The 17,610-nt window shown below is 31.0% G+C and overlaps 2 protein-coding genes across 2 annotated transcripts; one reads left to right on the top strand and one right to left on the bottom strand.

Moving 5' to 3' along the window:
* The first annotated feature begins 6,378 nt into the window (after positions 1-6,378).
* On the top strand, positions 6,379-8,925 carry LOC105368603 (Polypeptide N-Acetylgalactosaminyltransferase 6). Its single transcript, XM_011507649.1, has 2 exons — positions 6,379-6,606; positions 6,682-8,925. The coding sequence occupies exons 1-2, from the start codon at positions 6,430-6,432 to the stop codon at positions 8,299-8,301; spliced, it is 1,797 nt and encodes a 598-aa protein (XP_011505951.1). The 5' UTR covers positions 6,379-6,429; the 3' UTR covers positions 8,302-8,925.
* Positions 8,926-11,308: 2,383 nt separating this feature from the next.
* Positions 11,309-15,154, bottom strand: Hao (Hydroxyacid oxidase). Its single transcript, XM_011507647.1, has 9 exons — positions 14,880-15,154; positions 14,183-14,350; positions 13,411-13,562; positions 12,578-12,833; positions 12,289-12,417; positions 12,023-12,155; positions 11,729-11,845; positions 11,551-11,662; positions 11,309-11,414 (listed from the first exon to the last, which is right to left on the bottom strand). The coding sequence occupies exons 2-9, from the start codon at positions 14,314-14,316 to the stop codon at positions 11,347-11,349; spliced, it is 1,101 nt and encodes a 366-aa protein (XP_011505949.1). The 5' UTR covers positions 14,317-14,350; positions 14,880-15,154; the 3' UTR covers positions 11,309-11,346.
* Between the last annotated feature and the right edge of the window lie 2,456 nt (positions 15,155-17,610).

Raw genomic sequence — 17,610 nt, 5'->3', positions numbered from 1 at the left:
TTCATCCAGTATTGCATTTCATTTACTATCAATCATTAATAAAAAAAAAAGAAAAGACTTTGCGACTAAAACTTGGAGTATAAACTATTTATTCAATTAATCCGATATTTGAGTTTCGCGTTAGTCGAAATAAGTTATTGGCTCTTTTTATTCAATATTCAAAATTATTTTTATAAATTTGTCTATTTTGTGATTTTGATTAAAATAACAAAAACAACATTTATTATTTTTATCATAGGATTAATATTAAAAATAAGCGATGTAATTTTTAAAGATTTGTATTACATCAATTTATCATGATGGATTCAGAATTTTCATAAATTTGAACTAACGTAATACGTTTGAAATACATCGATTTAATTCCAATGGTATTGAGAATCTTTCAGTTATTCTAATAAACATTATAGGAAAATTAAATTATTAAGCAAAATGGAATAAAAAAAAAAATAAATAAATGTTCATAAATTGCAAAGCAGTTGAATATATTGTGAATAAAACTCTATATCAACGTTTGATGAAATAATAATGATTTTCTAGTACAAGTAAATTCAATAGTATAAAATAAAGTATAAAATAAATATAAAAATCATTTGTTGAATTTTATACTTCAATCTCTTAACATTCTCAAATAACAATTTTCCATTGTACCATTAGAATAATTGTGTGATATGCTCATGTAATCCGATTCATCCGATTGGCTTAGAAAGCTGTACTATAAAAAAAAAAAAAAAAAAAAAAAAAAAAAAAAAAAAAAAAACCATTACATTTTTATTGCTCCTTGCAAAGGAAATCTTTATGCATCGACAAGCCTGACACCGCAAAATTCACCATAAACTACAACTTTACTTTCAACCGAAGTACACTAATAAGTATATTGTATATTTATTCAAAAGATTATGCAATTCAATTTGTGGATGTTTGAGTTCTCCTTCGTAGAACTCAGGACATTAACTTCACGATGCATTTTGTATTCCTGTATTTTACTGCGATTTGAAAGTAGAATTTTGAATTCACTAGTCGAATTTTTTCTTGATTTCTTTAGTCGATACTCAATCTCTCGACATTTTATGAACTACAAAATACGATGTAAAAATCCGTCCCATAATGAATTTAAGATAGTCATACTTTACTTTGTAAATTCTTTTATCAGTAAGATAAGAATATCATAGCATTAAAATCATATAAACATTGATTATTTATTTATTTAATGAAATACCATAAAATTATATTGGATATGTTGGTTGACACGTCCAGATAGATAGAGAGAGAGAGAGAGAGAGAGAGAGAGAGAGAGAGAGAGAAGGAGAGAGAGAGAGAGTGAGATGCAGAAATAACCAGTAGGTTAGCAACATCTACGTGCCATGTATAATAAGATAATTTCTACAAATGGTGAGAAAAGTCGGTCGTTAGAATATAAAAAAGAGTCTCCGATACGCCCATGAACATATAGAACAGTAATTCAAAATAATTCAAATTACTTACAAAGGCTCATAAATCTATTTAAATAAATTGCAGTAAATGTTAAAAAAAAAAAATATATATATATATATCGCTAAATTACATAAGAAAATTTAAGAACAAATTAACGCGGAAAGCCGTAGAGAATAAATTGAGATAAGCCATCATTTTACCTATAATTGATATTCAAATGATGAATTGTTTAACGATTAATAAACGCTTAATAGATTTTTTTATATTTTAGAATAATCCTAATTATGTTAATATTCATTTCAATTATTAAAATTAGTCTTAAGTAAATTAGAATAATCCGTCTACCTGCAATAACAGCTTCAAGCTCCAAATGCCGGAATCATAACGCACGTAATCTCCAGCTTTTCACTTCTCTTTCTCATGTATATTTCTGCGCAAAATTGCCCAGAGTTAACTACGACAAATCACAGATCAATAATTACAACCAGAATCACGACCATGAGAATTGACGGAACATAATTTATTATTGATAAACTATACAGCTATCCACGTTTTATTTATTAAATCGTAATTGCTTAAATGCGTAATAAAACATCGTATTTGAACATATTAAAACTTATTTTTAATGACATATATATATATATATATATATATTTCTTTTTTTAATTATTTAAAGAATTTATTTACGTTACTGCAAATATGATATTTTTCATTAATATGTATAATAATTTTGAAATATTTCGATAGAAATACTGAAACTCAAGACAAAGGATTTATATCTTTTATTATTTATCGTAGAAGTATCCATATGTAAATTATTATGGTAGAAATGTAAGAATCGTAAGTTTAAATAACTTTAGTTTTTGTAAACATTTACATGCTACAAGTGCTACACTCAACATTTTTTTTATTAAAATAATATAGCCGTTTTATAATATCATTTTTTAAATTATTTGCATAGTATGTCTGTGAACATCTTCTGTTTTGAAATCCTTTCTTGAATAAAGAGTATGTTCGAATTAATGTCGAAAAAATAGAAGAAATAAAGATCTTTTAAAGAAAGTAGGATAAACAGTGAGTCATGGATTTCACCAAAATTCTTCCAATTCAGAAATAATGATACTTAGAATCAGAAGTTGCATAAAAAAAAATGAAACAAATAGTGTCCGAATGATTTAGTGAAATAAAACTTGACTTCCTGACATGATCCATGTGTATATCTATAAAAAAAGAAATATCTTCTACCAACACACCGAAGATTTATATAACTGAATTTCCCATGAGTATTGTATTAGCTGTTACTTCACCAAATATTCAGAAGCATCGCTTATGCGTTTCTGAAAACTAGTATAAATAAAGATATTCTACATTTTTTGCTAAGCAATGAGTACTCTATTTTCTTTTTTCTTTAAATGCACAAGACAATTATTATCGCCTAAATTTTTATTTTTAATTTTTCAAAGAAATAATTTAAAGCAGACAATTAGGAAAAATGAATACATTATAATAAATTATATTGGTAATTAATTATAAAAGTAGAAGTATGTGAGTGTACAAATAAGCGTAAATAAATATATACTACCCCCATAAAATATGTATATTTGTATAAAATAAATGAATCAGTTTTAATTAATTCGATAAAATATTATTAGCTTTTAAAAGGGAGTAAATATAAAAAATTCAATTTATTGAATAAAAGTGAGAGAATATGTATATTTTTTCAAATAAAATAAATCAATAGAGCTTTGAAAAAGTCCCTAAAATTTAAATAATAATGAAAGCGGAGAAACGTGTTATATATACTAATAATAGATTATATTTTATTATTATAGATGGTCGGTAGAATAAATATACACCTATCAATATTTCTTATTTCAAGGCAAATGAGAAAGAAAAAAGCAGCCTATTGATATAATTAACTCGAGTGATAATTCAATATCTTTTATTAATATGATGACAATATGGTTGTACAAAAAAAAAAAAAAAGGAAGAAGAAGAAACAAAAAAGTTTGAACATAAAAATTGAAGAAAAAAAATTACTTTCATATTGATAATACTGTAGATTTGCATAACACAAGCAACAAAATTATTAATTATTATAAAAATTAAAAAAATTTGCTACTCCTGCTAAATAAATTACTGAAACTATGTGCTTCTAATGCAATGTTATGCTCAACAACTTAAATGTATATACAAAAAAATTGCATTCAGTCTAATCGATACTTTTTCAATTCCTTAAAGATCCCATACAGGCACTCTGTATATAATCCTGTAGAATTATAGATTGACAGCTACATTAATAATCCATCAATATTCAATTAGACGAAATATATGAGCAAGTATTTGTAAAAAAAATCAAACTAATGTAAGAAGTTAATCATATTTACGGTGATTTAAGAGTGTGTTGGTAAGAACAGTATCATTGAATAAACGTAAATATATATTAAGCGTGTTCATTGATTTGAAAAAGAAATTATAAATGTAATTAAATTAACAAAGAATCAATAAAGAATATATTAAAAATATAATAAACGTTAAAATACATACATACATACATACACATATATAAAAGAAAGAAAAAAAGAAAAAGAATAGGAAATAAAAAGACTTTATGGCGAATTGTTTCAATAAAATAGTATTCCTGAGCCATACAATTAGAAATCTATCAATATATCATCTTTGTACGACATTTTTTTTTCTTGTGCCGTCAATCGACATCCTCATAATATGATATTTTTTACATTTAAATTCCAAAGACAGTCGTGCATAATGATTGAATAATTTTCTAATGGTAGAGAAAGCGCAAAGAATAAGAGATGTCTTCGTGTGTAATAAACAAAATATCCTTTATTCGGTAAATGAAAGTAACATAATCTTATAATTTCATAATTACAAGAGTTTAATTCTCATACCATTCATATTGCTTTCATTAAAAGTTAATTATCATTAAATTAACGGATAAAACTGAGATTTTTCTAATTTTAACAGTGATTTGTTTTTGTTTTTGTTTTTGTTTTTGTTTTTGTCTTTTTTTTGTCCGACAACTACCACTTATGTTTGAGATTATTAAAGCTTAAGCGGAATATGAGAAAATAAAGAACAAAATTTTCGCCTAATAATAAATAAAAAATGAAATTATATTCATATGGACAAATTAACTCAAGTAATTCGTATTTTTTATTTTCAAACAATAATGTTTTTATTTCATTCCATCATAAATTATTAATAATATACAGAAACATTAAGATAACAATGAAAATTGAACAAAGTTTATAATTGAACAAAGTACTTTGTAATTAGATAAATAAATGGCGCAGGTAAAAAACATACCGAAATTCAGATGTAATTATATATTTTATAATGTCGAAATTTTTTAAAATTTCATACGAAAGTATGTGCTGGACTCGATTAAAATCTTATAATCAAGTGATTCGAATAATTAATTATTCCATCTACAAGGTTACTCTAATTTTAACTTTTCGCAACATTTGCGATAATAATGAAATCCCATTATTATTATTCTTATTATTATTATTATATTCTTTTCCCAATATCGACTAGTCTTTACGTGTGAAATAAAATTCTTTAAATTTTGAGCCACGTTTTGATATGGTAAGATAAGAGTGTTTACCTCTCACTTTATTGCATATTATTATTAATTTTAATTGTCAATACGTGACGTATACGCCCAATCTGTTTTTTTAAATTTTCAAATTCACCTTCTCTCCGTTAATTCGTTTCGTTCTCGTTCCTGCAACTTTGTTCTTCGTTAGCTCGAAGAATCATCCAAGAGAAATGTAGATGCTCGGATATATTATAATATTATTAAAACTAATATTATTAAATGATCTAGTTAGACCGTAAATTCTAAATTTCTAATTAATTAACTGTGCGTGCATTTTATCGTATTATATTTGATAAATTGTCGTCGGCATGTTAAAATTAAACACAACCTCTTTCGCCCCTTCCTCCTCCTTATCCTAACAATAACAATAATATTCATCATGATAATAATAATAATAATAATAATAATAATAATAATAATAATAATAATAATAATAATAATAATAATAATAACGATAAACAGCAACGATGATAATAATAAAAATAATGTTGTTGGCATTTTTAAGCGAATCGTGATTTACGCACTCAATCTTTGGACAATCGACTGCGTAAAAAATTGTTTTTGTTTCATTTTCACATTGAGTGCACTCAAGTGGTTGGATTGATAATGTCATTATCATTGTCATTGTCATTATTGTGTCGGGCAACCAAACGCTATTTTTACTTGCCAACTCATTGTGAGTTCGAAAGCTAGGAGAATCGCGCGCGCTAGTGTGTTCGTGTTTATGGGTGTTTATGTGTGTTTGTTTGTGTGTGTTTGTGTGTGTGTGTGTGTGTCTCTCTCTCTCTCTCTCTCTCTCTCTCTCTCTCATTATTTAAAAAATGCCAAACAACGTGCAAATACATATGATCAGGGTGTGAAAGGGGACGATGAGCTTTTGAAGGTAGAAAACCGTTCGGAGAACGTTTCCCCGCTAAGGTATTATCGCGAACAGACCTCTCGAGGAGCATCGAAACATCAATAAAAGTCCGATGTTCCGGTGCCACGTCACCTTCAATCTTCTCGGCCGCAATCAGCGCACAAAAGTCCCATCCGCTGTCAGATTATTAGCTTCCCTCTCTCTCCCTCCGACGGCCGCATAAACACACGGGAAGTATTTGTTTAAAGGAGGGACGAGAAGTTGCCGAATGCATCGGCGATCGTGATTCGTGAATTCCGCCGATGGTAATGGGCGAATCGCGATAGCGGCGGCGACGGCGGTAGTTCGCGCGAGCGCTGCTACGGCGTTCGCCGTAGCAGGAATTGAGGTTAGAGCCCGCGAGGTGTTACTATTAGGGAGAAAAGGTCGCGGGACGGTAGCGTAAACGCACATCCCTCGTAAAAGCGATATTGCGAATAATTCGAAGCGCGATGTATGCACCAGCTAAGGGACAATGAAGCGAAACTTAATTAGCTGGTTTAAGTTCCTGGCCTTAGCGGCGTTTACCGTCTTCCTCACGACCCTCATCTTTCGACTGCTTCGAACGCCTCGTTCGCGTGGATCCTTGGTGCAGATGAATATCGAAGATGGTAGGAAGATGGCAGCGGTCGCGCGGTCTCCTTTGAAGCAGGTAGGAGCGATGCCCTCGGATTGTCATTTATATTTAACGACCATATGCTAACATTGATTTTGTGTTTTTGTAAAGATGTTAGATGAGAAAGTGGATTGGCACGATTACGAGGGGATTAGGGAGGAGCTGAAGAGAACGGGTATTGGGGAACAAGGTAAAGCCGCAATGCTCCCACCGTCGTTGGATTTAATTAAGTTTAAGCTTTACGAGGTAAATGGCTTTAATGCTGCTCTAAGTGATCAAATATCAGTCAATAGATCCATACCTGATATTAGACATCAAAATTGCAAAAAGAAAAAGTATTCGAAAAATCTTGATTCCGTTTCCGTAATAGTTTCTTTTCATAATGAACATTTTAGTACTTTGATGAGAACCTGTTGGAGCGTTATCAATCGTTCGCCACCTAATCTGCTGCAAGAAATTATTTTGGTCGACGATGCGAGCACGAAACTGCAGCTGAAAGATAACTTGGACGAATACGTAAAGAAAAATTTGCCTAAAGTGAAGATAATAAGATTGTCGGAGCGCTCTGGTCTTATAAGGGGCAGACTAGCCGGTGCGGAAAAGGCAGTGGCTAAGATTCTAGTTTTCCTCGATTCTCATAGCGAAGCCAATGTCAATTGGCTACCCCCTTTGCTGGAGCCAATATCAAGAGATTACAAGACTTGCGTGTGTCCGTTCATCGATGTCATTGCTTACGAGAGCTTTGAGTATAGAGCGCAAGACGAAGGCGCCAGAGGGGCATTCGATTGGGAATTGTATTACAAGAGATTGCCCTTGCTCCCCGAGGACATGAAAAATCCTACCGAGCCATTTAAAAGTCCAATAATGGCTGGTGGATTATTTGCCATTAGTGCCAAATTCTTTTGGGAACTAGGTGGCTACGATCCGGGCTTAGACATTTGGGGTGGCGAGCAGTACGAGCTCTCGTTTAAAATTTGGCAGTGCGGTGGACAAATGTACGATGCACCGTGCTCGAGAGTCGGACACATTTATCGAAAATTTCCGCCTTTTCCAAATCCCGGTCACGGCGACTTTCTTGGTAAAAATTATAGAAGAGTGGCCGAAGTGTGGATGGACGAGTATGCCGAGTTCATTTATCGAAGACGGCCTCACTTGAAAACCATAGATCCTGGCGATTTAACGGAGCAAAAGGCTCTGAGAGAGAAATTACAGTGTAAATCTTTCAAGTGGTTCATTGAAAATATTGCTTTTGATCTAGTTAAGGTTTATCCTCCAATCGAGCCCGATGATTTTGCTCATGGAGAAATAAGAAATATCGGGGCGCCAAATCTTTGCTTGAACATTAAAGGCGAGATAGAGGAGGAGGAAGTTGTAGTTGATATTTGTAAAAAAGATAATACAAACGTTAAAGGGGACCAAGAATTTCAATTGACCTGGCACAAAGATGTTCGACCGTATAAACGCACCGAGTGCCTGGACGTTTCGAAAGGAGATGAAAAGTCACCGGTAACTCTGTATCCGTGCCATGGCAAGCAAGGGAATCAACTTTGGCGTTACAATGTCGAGAAACAGTGGCTGATTCATGGACACGGATATAGATGTCTAGATACGGATCCAGCGCAGAAGAAAATCTTTGTCACAAATTGCGACGATGCATCTTCTACTCAAAAGTGGCGAATAGAGCATGTGAATATGAAAGCAATGAATCATTGGGAATACGTTACTGTGTAGAATTATATTATTATAAAATTGCCATACTTGTAACTAGTCATTGTTTTGATAATAACAAAGAAGAAAATTATATTTTTTTCTTTAAAAAAAAAAAATATATTTGAAATACTTGCCAATGATCGTTTGATCTAATAGTTTGAGCGAGCTTGATTTAGAATATAATTGGCATCGATATTCCAATAAACAAATGTGCCTTACAAGATACTAATTGAAAATATAAAAATGCTTGTAAGAGAATGCTTTTAATTAAAAAAAAAAAAAAAAAAATGAGCATCTTGTTTATTTAGACTAATTTTAATGAGATAATCACACGTCTTCTTAATGATGGTTACATACACTTATTGATTTTATTATTTTACTCAACTGAAATTAGTATAAAATAATGTTGCTACACTTTTGGTTATGAGTTTTCAAAAGGCAAAGGTCGTGCATAAGTTTTTATCGATTAATATTAATTGTAGTAGAAAGGATCTTATAAAGATCCTTCTTAAAAGTATTTTATTATTTGTTATCTTTCCTTATAAGGTCTATTTATAATTCTATTAAAGGTGTAGGAATTGATAGGTATATTGTTAGACTAAAGAGAAGGGTTTTATTATATATTTAATTTTAAAAGTTTGTTTAAACATTTGTAGCTTTCCGTTTAAAAAATTTTAACAAAGGACATTCTATCCACGATTCTCAGTATTGTAAAACTTTCGGGCTATCGATATTTTGTAAAAGAAAAGTCCATACCGATGATATTATCCACTCTTGTTACATTATGATCACCATATCACGATCTAATATTGCATTTATCATCGAAGTCTATAAGACTCATAAAGATATTACAAGGATATATTTTCTAAATGTACTTTCCGGTAATTGTGAAATGCTCCACATACTATCTAATAATACGTATTTATATTATTGCAATACCTTTTCACCTATAGGAAATAAACATTTTAAGCCGACTATATATATATATATATATATATATATATATATAAGCATAAAAGATTAAAGTAATTAATCATTATAAAACATGCTGTAACATTTAAAAGGTGAATAATTGTTTGCATTTGCCAGAACCTCGTTTTAAATGAAATAATTTATATTTTATAAATTAGTGCGGCTCTTGTGAGCACGCGTGTGATTGTGTGTGCGCGTAAAAATACGTATAAATTTACAGTGATTATACAAGAAACTCTGTGATAATTCTGTAAACTTTAAAAAGAAAGGGAAAAAGAAATCAACGTAATCCCAGTTTTCTCCAACGAATCGGTGAGATTATTTTATACGTTTCCTCCGTTCTTTACGTAAATCACTCGCCCCAGTAGTACCTATACTACATTAAATTAAATATTTTATAGAAATTGTTTTCGTGATATTATATTAAGCGAGTGTGCTTGAGATTAAGTGTAATTTTTATAAAAACATTGAATTTATACTTGTCTTTAAATAATTTTATATGTTATTGATCGCAATACACAAACTGACGATATTATTGTAATAGATTTATATAACGAATTCAGATGAGAATCTTAACATTGTTCTGAAATAAAACTTATTATAACAACAATTTGATTGATTTTGATTGATTTCTTATCTCATATTTAACAATTTCATATAAATTGTAATTTAAGAGAGAACCTTTAAACTATCATATAACCATTTATTATTCATAATAGGCCATTTCGACAGTTGTCATGTAACATTCTTAAACGTAAGAAATAAATATATTGTGTGCTGTGCCAACAATCGAATAAAGAAATATTTCATATTAGATATTTGGATTTAATGTACAGTTCGAAGGAAGATCAATCATTAAAGTTTTTATTAAAATAAATATTATTTCAATTTTTCTACATAACAAAATTTTTTATTCCAATTACAATATTTTTCTTTTTATTTTAATAATTATGACAGAAAAATAACTATATATTAATGTTAATTGACAATAAAGTTTTCTTTATCTTTATTTAACTAAGGACCTTCCTTGTTGTCATCCATGTAATTAGTTTTAAAACAATATATATGTATGTATCTCTCTCTCTCTCTCTCTCTCTCTGTATACGTATTTATTAATTCAATTTTTCATTTTTTATTTCAAAACATTTCAAAGTTTCATGCACCAAAATCTCCATTTTAATAATTAAAAATTCATAAATACTGTAAACTCAAAATTATATATTATTGCATTATATTTCTCGAACGATAAATAACATAATGAATGATAAGACAGACATAAAAATTTTTATATATATATATATTATACACTAGCCAATATTAGGACACATTTATTTTGAAAATAATTTACCAAAATTTAATTATAAACATGAATTTGGATGTAAATTAATTATATAAGAATGATGTAAAAATTATTAAATTATGACTTTTTAATTTAATGGACAAATTCATTTTGGCTTCACAAATCTAAATATAAAATGATATATTAATTCTTATTATATTGCTTTTTATTTATTATATAATTTTTATTGAAAATATTGAAAATAATTATCTAATGGTTATTTATTTATTTATTTATTTTTTTTTTTTTTTTTTTTTTTTTTTTTTACAATAAATTCAACAAATTCCATAATTTCTAATAATATAAAAAGATTGTATACAAAATTTAATGGTAAATAACCTCGACCGATAAAATGAAATTGTAGCTTATCTCCATATCAAAATGGACATTTAAACAAATATGTTTCATTGGCATATCATTAATTCAATTATTGCGAATAATGAAAATAGTTGTCGCTTAAATATTATATTTATACTCGAAATCAAAATAGCTTTAGTAATTAACTAATTATTTAGAAAAAGAGACACCTTAGGAAGTATTCAAAATTTCTTCGACTTAATAACATGTCTTCCGAGCATTAAAATATCAGCATAATTATTGTCGCTCGTAAAATGTTAAATGAAATAAGCTTTTCTTCAAAACAAATACAAAAAAAAAAACAAATAAAATAAATAAATAACGTATTATTATGTAAGTAATATAATACAAATGTTTATATCTTTTTATAAATAAAAAAAAAACTAGGTAGTTTTAGCTCACAAATGACTGTAATATGATTTGTGCTTTACCATATCTTTCGTTACTTGATTCACATTGGAACAACCTATAATAAATAAAAGTTTAACTATTATAGAGCAAACAATTTGGTAAACTACTACGTGAAAACTATATTTTCATAAAAAAAAAAAAAAAAAAAAATCGGATATTCTTATACAGTGAATGTTGCAAGCTGTTTTTACCTGTTAATGCGAACGCGAGATCGATCTCTCGTCTCATCAATTCGAGGACAGTTCGAGCTCCTTTTTCACCTCCGCAGGCTAAGCCCCATAATATAGGCCTTCCAAAAAACACCTAGAAGCAAGCCTATTAGTCTCGGATAATTTCAAATTTGGCCGATAAATGGCGATTGAATATTACCATTTTAGCTCCTAACGCTAAAGCTTTAAAAACATCGGTCCCTTGCGTCACACCACCATCCAAATAAACTTCGACTTTCTTGCCGACGGCTTGAACGATCTCCGGTAGCACTTCGATCTGCAATATGAAAAATATACGTAAAATTAAAAGGTTGGTTATTGATTGATTGATTGATTGATTGATTGATTGATCGATTGATTGATTTATTTATTTATTTTTTCTTTGTTCTATCTCTAATGAACGTCGAATGTTGCGCCATTGACGATTGTTCGTATGGCGTTTAGAACGTATTACCGTTGCGGGAGTCCCGTCGATTTGTCGTGCTCCGTGATTCGAAACCATAATCGCATCAGCTCCGTACTTAACTCCAAGCAATGCATCTTCGGACGTTAACACGCCCTTTAAAACTATAGGTAAATTTGTAACGCTGTCAATGAAGAAAATTTGTTTGTATTACGGTAATTTTTAAAATCCGCACCGACAATACAGTCGCTAAAATCGCTAAAAAGACGCAATTACAAAACTTTATAATTTTAATTATTGACGTGTTTAATAAGTACCTTTTCAACCACTTGATCACCTGCCAGTTTAACGAGTCATCGAAAAGATTCGTTACATATTCACTGAGGCCCGAACCTTTGGTAGTCGAATTGATTTTTCGCGATAGAAAGCCTTCGAAATTGGCAAGCCTGCGCATTAAATAGTACGCTTTAATAATAATAATAATAATAATAATAATAATAATAATAATAATAATAATAATAATAATAATATGAACAGCTACGGGGATAATAATTAAGATAATGAGATACGCGTTAAAGCGAAAAAGAAACAACAGCAACAATAAACCTCAAATGATTTGGGAGAGTAAATTTATTTTTAATATCTCTCCTGCGGTCACCAAACATTGGAGTGTCAACGGTGAGTACCAGCGCCTTGAAATCAGCTTTCTCCGCTCTTCTTATTAGATTCAAGGTGACATTCCTGTCGAAATAGACGTACAATTGGAACCATTTTATGGCTTCCGGGGCGGCTTTTGCAACTTCCTCGATGCTACTCGTTGAAATCGTCGAGAGAATGAATACGGTTTTTGCCGCTTGGGTCGCTAAAGCAATATCAAATTAATCATAATCATCAATATTAACGTAAGTCCGTCGATGCCTCTATAATACGACGACATATTTTGTTTTATTACTTTCTAATATTATTGATGCTAGATGTTTATTTGCTTAATAGCCAATAGTTCTCCGCTTATAATAATATGCTGTCACTTTTTTTGATTTGTTTGTTTTTATTTTATTTTATTTTTTTTATTTTTTTTTATTTTTTTTTTTTTTCGTTTTTACATACACACGCGCGCGCGCGCGCACGCACGCGCACACACACACATTTATTTTTTAATCTTACAATAAGAGGAATTTCTTCGGCTCTATTTTATAAAAATCAGTTTATCCAATGATTATTATTGATATGACGTGTCAAGAAATGGCACTTTTGTTGATTTAAAATAATGTCAGTTTGATTACATACAAAATAATCATACGTTGCAATACTCGAACGATTTTGTAATAAGAATAATCGCCGTTAGCAATGGATAAATTATTGTCAACGTAATGCGATCTTTAATAGCCGAGCGATAAAGTTTTCCAATCGGTAATAGCTAATTAATTATCATACTTTACCTCTGGCAGTGGCACATTCGCCATCGGGATGCGCCATCCGTTGCATTGCCGTCGGGGATACGCCCAATGGCATCGAAACATTTTGTTTCAATACCTTGGTGCCGATATCTCTTTTAGAGACATCTCGCAATACTCGTGGACGTATTCGTATTCTAAAAGTTATTATTAATCGTATTGAGGAGACTCGAGGCTGGAATTTAAGTTAACGCGTTGATAATTAAGTTATAAATCGTTCGAATGTATTTGTCAGAAGGCTTAATCGAGAAAAAAAAAAATAAACTCATATGATGTGTAGCAATATCATGAGAACGATAAAGACTTTTTTTCTCTTTTCATATATCGTTCGACATTTCAATTACTCTGATCGTCGACTTTGTATATTTTTATATTTATCCGACTTAACTAATTACGCTCATCGCCCTTTCACAATACGGCTTTTCGATAAATTAATAAAAATCGAGCATTATTATATCTTATTTGTTTACATTGTGCATTATTGCCAATAATTATTAGAAGACGCTATTGCGCTAATTGCGTTAATTGCGTTAATTGCGTTAATTCAAAGCTGTGTCGTCGATGCTGACACATACCATCAAGCCAACGTACGAGGCTACTTATAAATCTTTAAACTTTAACTTATCAATGCAAAAGAGTATTTATTAACAGTTAAGCAAACGCTCGTATTCCCGCATTATTTCATTCGTTTAATCGAAATTTCTGATTTATTATAAATATCTCAAGTCAAATTCATTCAAGGCAGATTCATACGTACTGTTTAAACGCTTCCTTATTCCATCTTAAGGTATTTTCTTCTCCAGCTCCACTTTTATAATAATCTCTTACGACGGGTGCTAAATTGTTCATTGCGGAGTTTTCGAAATCTTGGATACAAACAAACCGCGCCATCTTTATCCGTGTATTACCAATAATATTTCTTCAACTATAAAGTTTTTTTTTTTTTTTTTAATTTTTTTATTTATATATTTTATGATTAGCCAAAAGAAATGAAAACTGTAATTCTAATGAGTGCGAAAGAGAGAGAAAAAATTGTACCACGGCTAAACATTTCTAGAACAATGTTAAAGAATGAATTTTATTTGTCAAAAAAATATTTCAATTTCATAACAATAAGTTCATCGTGCTAAGCTTATATAGCATCTGTTTACATATTTTTTCCAAATTATTATTAACGTAATTCCTCAACGACATATCGCGATGCTAAAGAACTAATGCTGAATGAACGTAATTGAAGATTTCGATAAAATAAAAAAAAAAAAAAAAAAAAAATTCCAATAATGGACAATCTAAAGAAAAATCTACAATCCTTTATTCGCGAAGATACAACTTTTTTTCTTTCTCTTTTTTTCTTTTTCTTTTTTTTTTTTTTTTTTCTTTTCGTTTTGTCCCTTCTTAGCACGACGTTACATAAAACAATGCTAAAATATTTATTGGGCATAAATATAAAATACCTGTGTATCGGCGTTGAGGTCTTAAGCCATGCAAAATCGTGAAACAAGCTGCTTCGGAATTCGGCGACTTTGATTCGGCAACTAAGACACGAGATGTATTTTGAAATATCCGTGAAGAGACAAAGTCCGTCGTAGCCTTAATGCAATGACACCGCGTTAACCATCGTTTCTATTCAATGCCAATGTAACTGATAAGTTCTCTCGATTTTTCCGCATAGACACGGGCCCCACTCGTCTCCACTCCCGTTAAGTCTTCCACTCGAAACAGCGGAAATCTTTATGAGAAGCTCTAGCGATCAGAAGCCAAGCCGATAAGAACGAGTAGACAAGATATAATATTGTAATAGTTATATATATATATATATATATATATATTGATTTAGCGCTGAGAAAGTTCCTTGTTTACTCGAAAATCATCATCATAAACACTCTGTCAATATTACTTCAATTATTCAGTTGAATTTTTTGTATTTATTTATTATTATTTTTTTTTTATTATTTTTTGTTTTTTTTTTTTTTGTTTTTGTTTTTGTTATTTGCCAAATTGCGAAAATGTAAACTCTAAGGATAGATATAATTATGAGATCGAATAGATTTGATTTTTTGTTAACAAAGTTCGGACAGTTTATTTCCAACGTGCCTGACAGCATACATACGTGATTTATATTGCGCCGTACTCTTCAACAATTAAATGATAAATTAATAAATTACTTTATATTTTACAATTACTATGTAATATACCGATATTCTTCTCCTGCAATTGATTTTCTTATTTTTAATGATAAATCGAGAATTTAGATATGTTTAAGAATATTTGCACTTGCCCTCCAATGTAATAATAGTAATTGTAAATTTTTATCTATTATTATAATTTCACATTATAAATTATTGCCTTTAAGAAATATAGTGTGAACGATGTTGTTACGTTTTGCCTATATACAACACCGTGTAACGAACGGGCACGTAAGTAAATAATAAACTCAAAACAAAACTCATAATGTACAAGCGACATTGCATACTTCATACAATTCGACAGTACTTCGTTATTTAATGTGCTTTTATGCATATTTTATAATATATCTATTAAATGCTGAAATTGTCAAGATTTATTAATTGGCTTATTAATGTCGTTATGGGTGAGAAGGAAGGTGGGAAGCAACGGTTGTATGAAAGAATCACTAGATTAGTGATATGAAGAGATGAGATATCAGTTAAATAGATCTACTATTGCATTAAATGTCCCTTTAATTAGACGAGTCCAGCTAATATTATGCTTAATCGAGTGGCAACAATAATATTTTGATGATTAGGGGTCATGGTCGGTACGATGATTGCGACTATCAAGATCGATTAGCTGTCACATTAAAATAATGACGATTATATATAGGACCGCCGATACGTAATAATTAACGCAAATGGCTAATTTGAGATTAAAACTGCCAATGAGAAACGATGGTGAAGATTGATGAAAAGAGTCGATATAAGTCTTAGCTATTGAAATTAAACGATACACGCTAATCAATGGTGGCGACTTGACGGGATAAAAATTTACTCGTAAACTTTTGCCCTTTGTCCAATTAAACTTAAGAAGCGAACAAAAGGCGCATCGCGATAAGAGCGGAGGCATAAATAATATCGAGCCGTGGGTCGTTGATTAGTCGATGCAGCATTTGAATGAAAGAAGAAAAAAAATTTTTTTCTTTTCTTTTCTTTTATAACACCTCGTCGGTAAACCGGCAGTCTTTCAATTGAACGTAAAATCTGAATTAAATAACTAATAGCTCGTGAATTTTTACGCTCGGGGAGTGTTATCGCCTGGGGTGTTGACGATTTTTCAAAATTATTGAACGTAGCAGGACGCACCGAATGGCGACGGGAAGGGCGCGGGTCAACGCTCACCGAGGCTAACAAAGGTTTTTGCGAGGCGACTTGACCCACGCACTCCTCGTCGCTTGCTTTTCATTCGCGAATGAATGCGGAACGAAGGGAGGGACGAGGCGTTATTGAGAAAAGAGATAGAGATGGAGATAGAGAGAGAGAGATAGAGAGAGAGAGAGAGAGAAAAAAAACAAGAGTTTTTCATGGAGCTCGTAATATAAAAGAGTCCGGTTTTCCCCGGATGAAAGGCCCGATGACGCCAGGAGAGAAAATGCGAGGAAAATTGATCGTCCGAATTTCAAAGCCGAGGAGATGTGACGCTCTCGGGGAATTGCGTTGACTCGATTAAATAAAGAAGTATATTGGATTAATTATAGATAGTACGGGGAGCGTTCCTGCCTCGGTTGTACGGCGATTTATGAAAGAGCCGGTGAATGCGGAAATTGAGTGATCGTAAGACGAGCCGGTAAGTACCTCGTAAAAGTTTAATTACGCCCGTGCGAATTGTCTCTGCATTGCCAACAAATGAGCGTTTATTGCCAAAACAATTACATATGAAATTCGTACACACGCACAATGCATATATATATATATATATATATATATATATATTGCATTTGTATATATTCGAATGATTTTAGTTATACCGATGAGTTTTAATTGGCGCGGGACCTGTCAAAATTCCCAGCTATTCGATTATTTTCGAAATTTCAAATTTTTCCATACATCGCGGACATTGGTTTGAGCGATACCGCCGACAAGATTCCCGCCCTTTGGCCCGATTACATGGACGAGAGAGGTCGTCGTGTCCTTCTACCTACCACCGATCGTCGAGTTCGTTACTTTGTGCGGT

This window comes from Ceratosolen solmsi, unplaced genomic scaffold (genome assembly GCF_000503995.2).
Source record: "Ceratosolen solmsi marchali unplaced genomic scaffold, CerSol_1.0 scaffold1, whole genome shotgun sequence".
NCBI lineage: Eukaryota > Metazoa > Arthropoda > Insecta > Hymenoptera > Agaonidae > Ceratosolen > Ceratosolen solmsi.
This window is presented reverse-complemented; position numbering and strand designations above follow the sequence as displayed.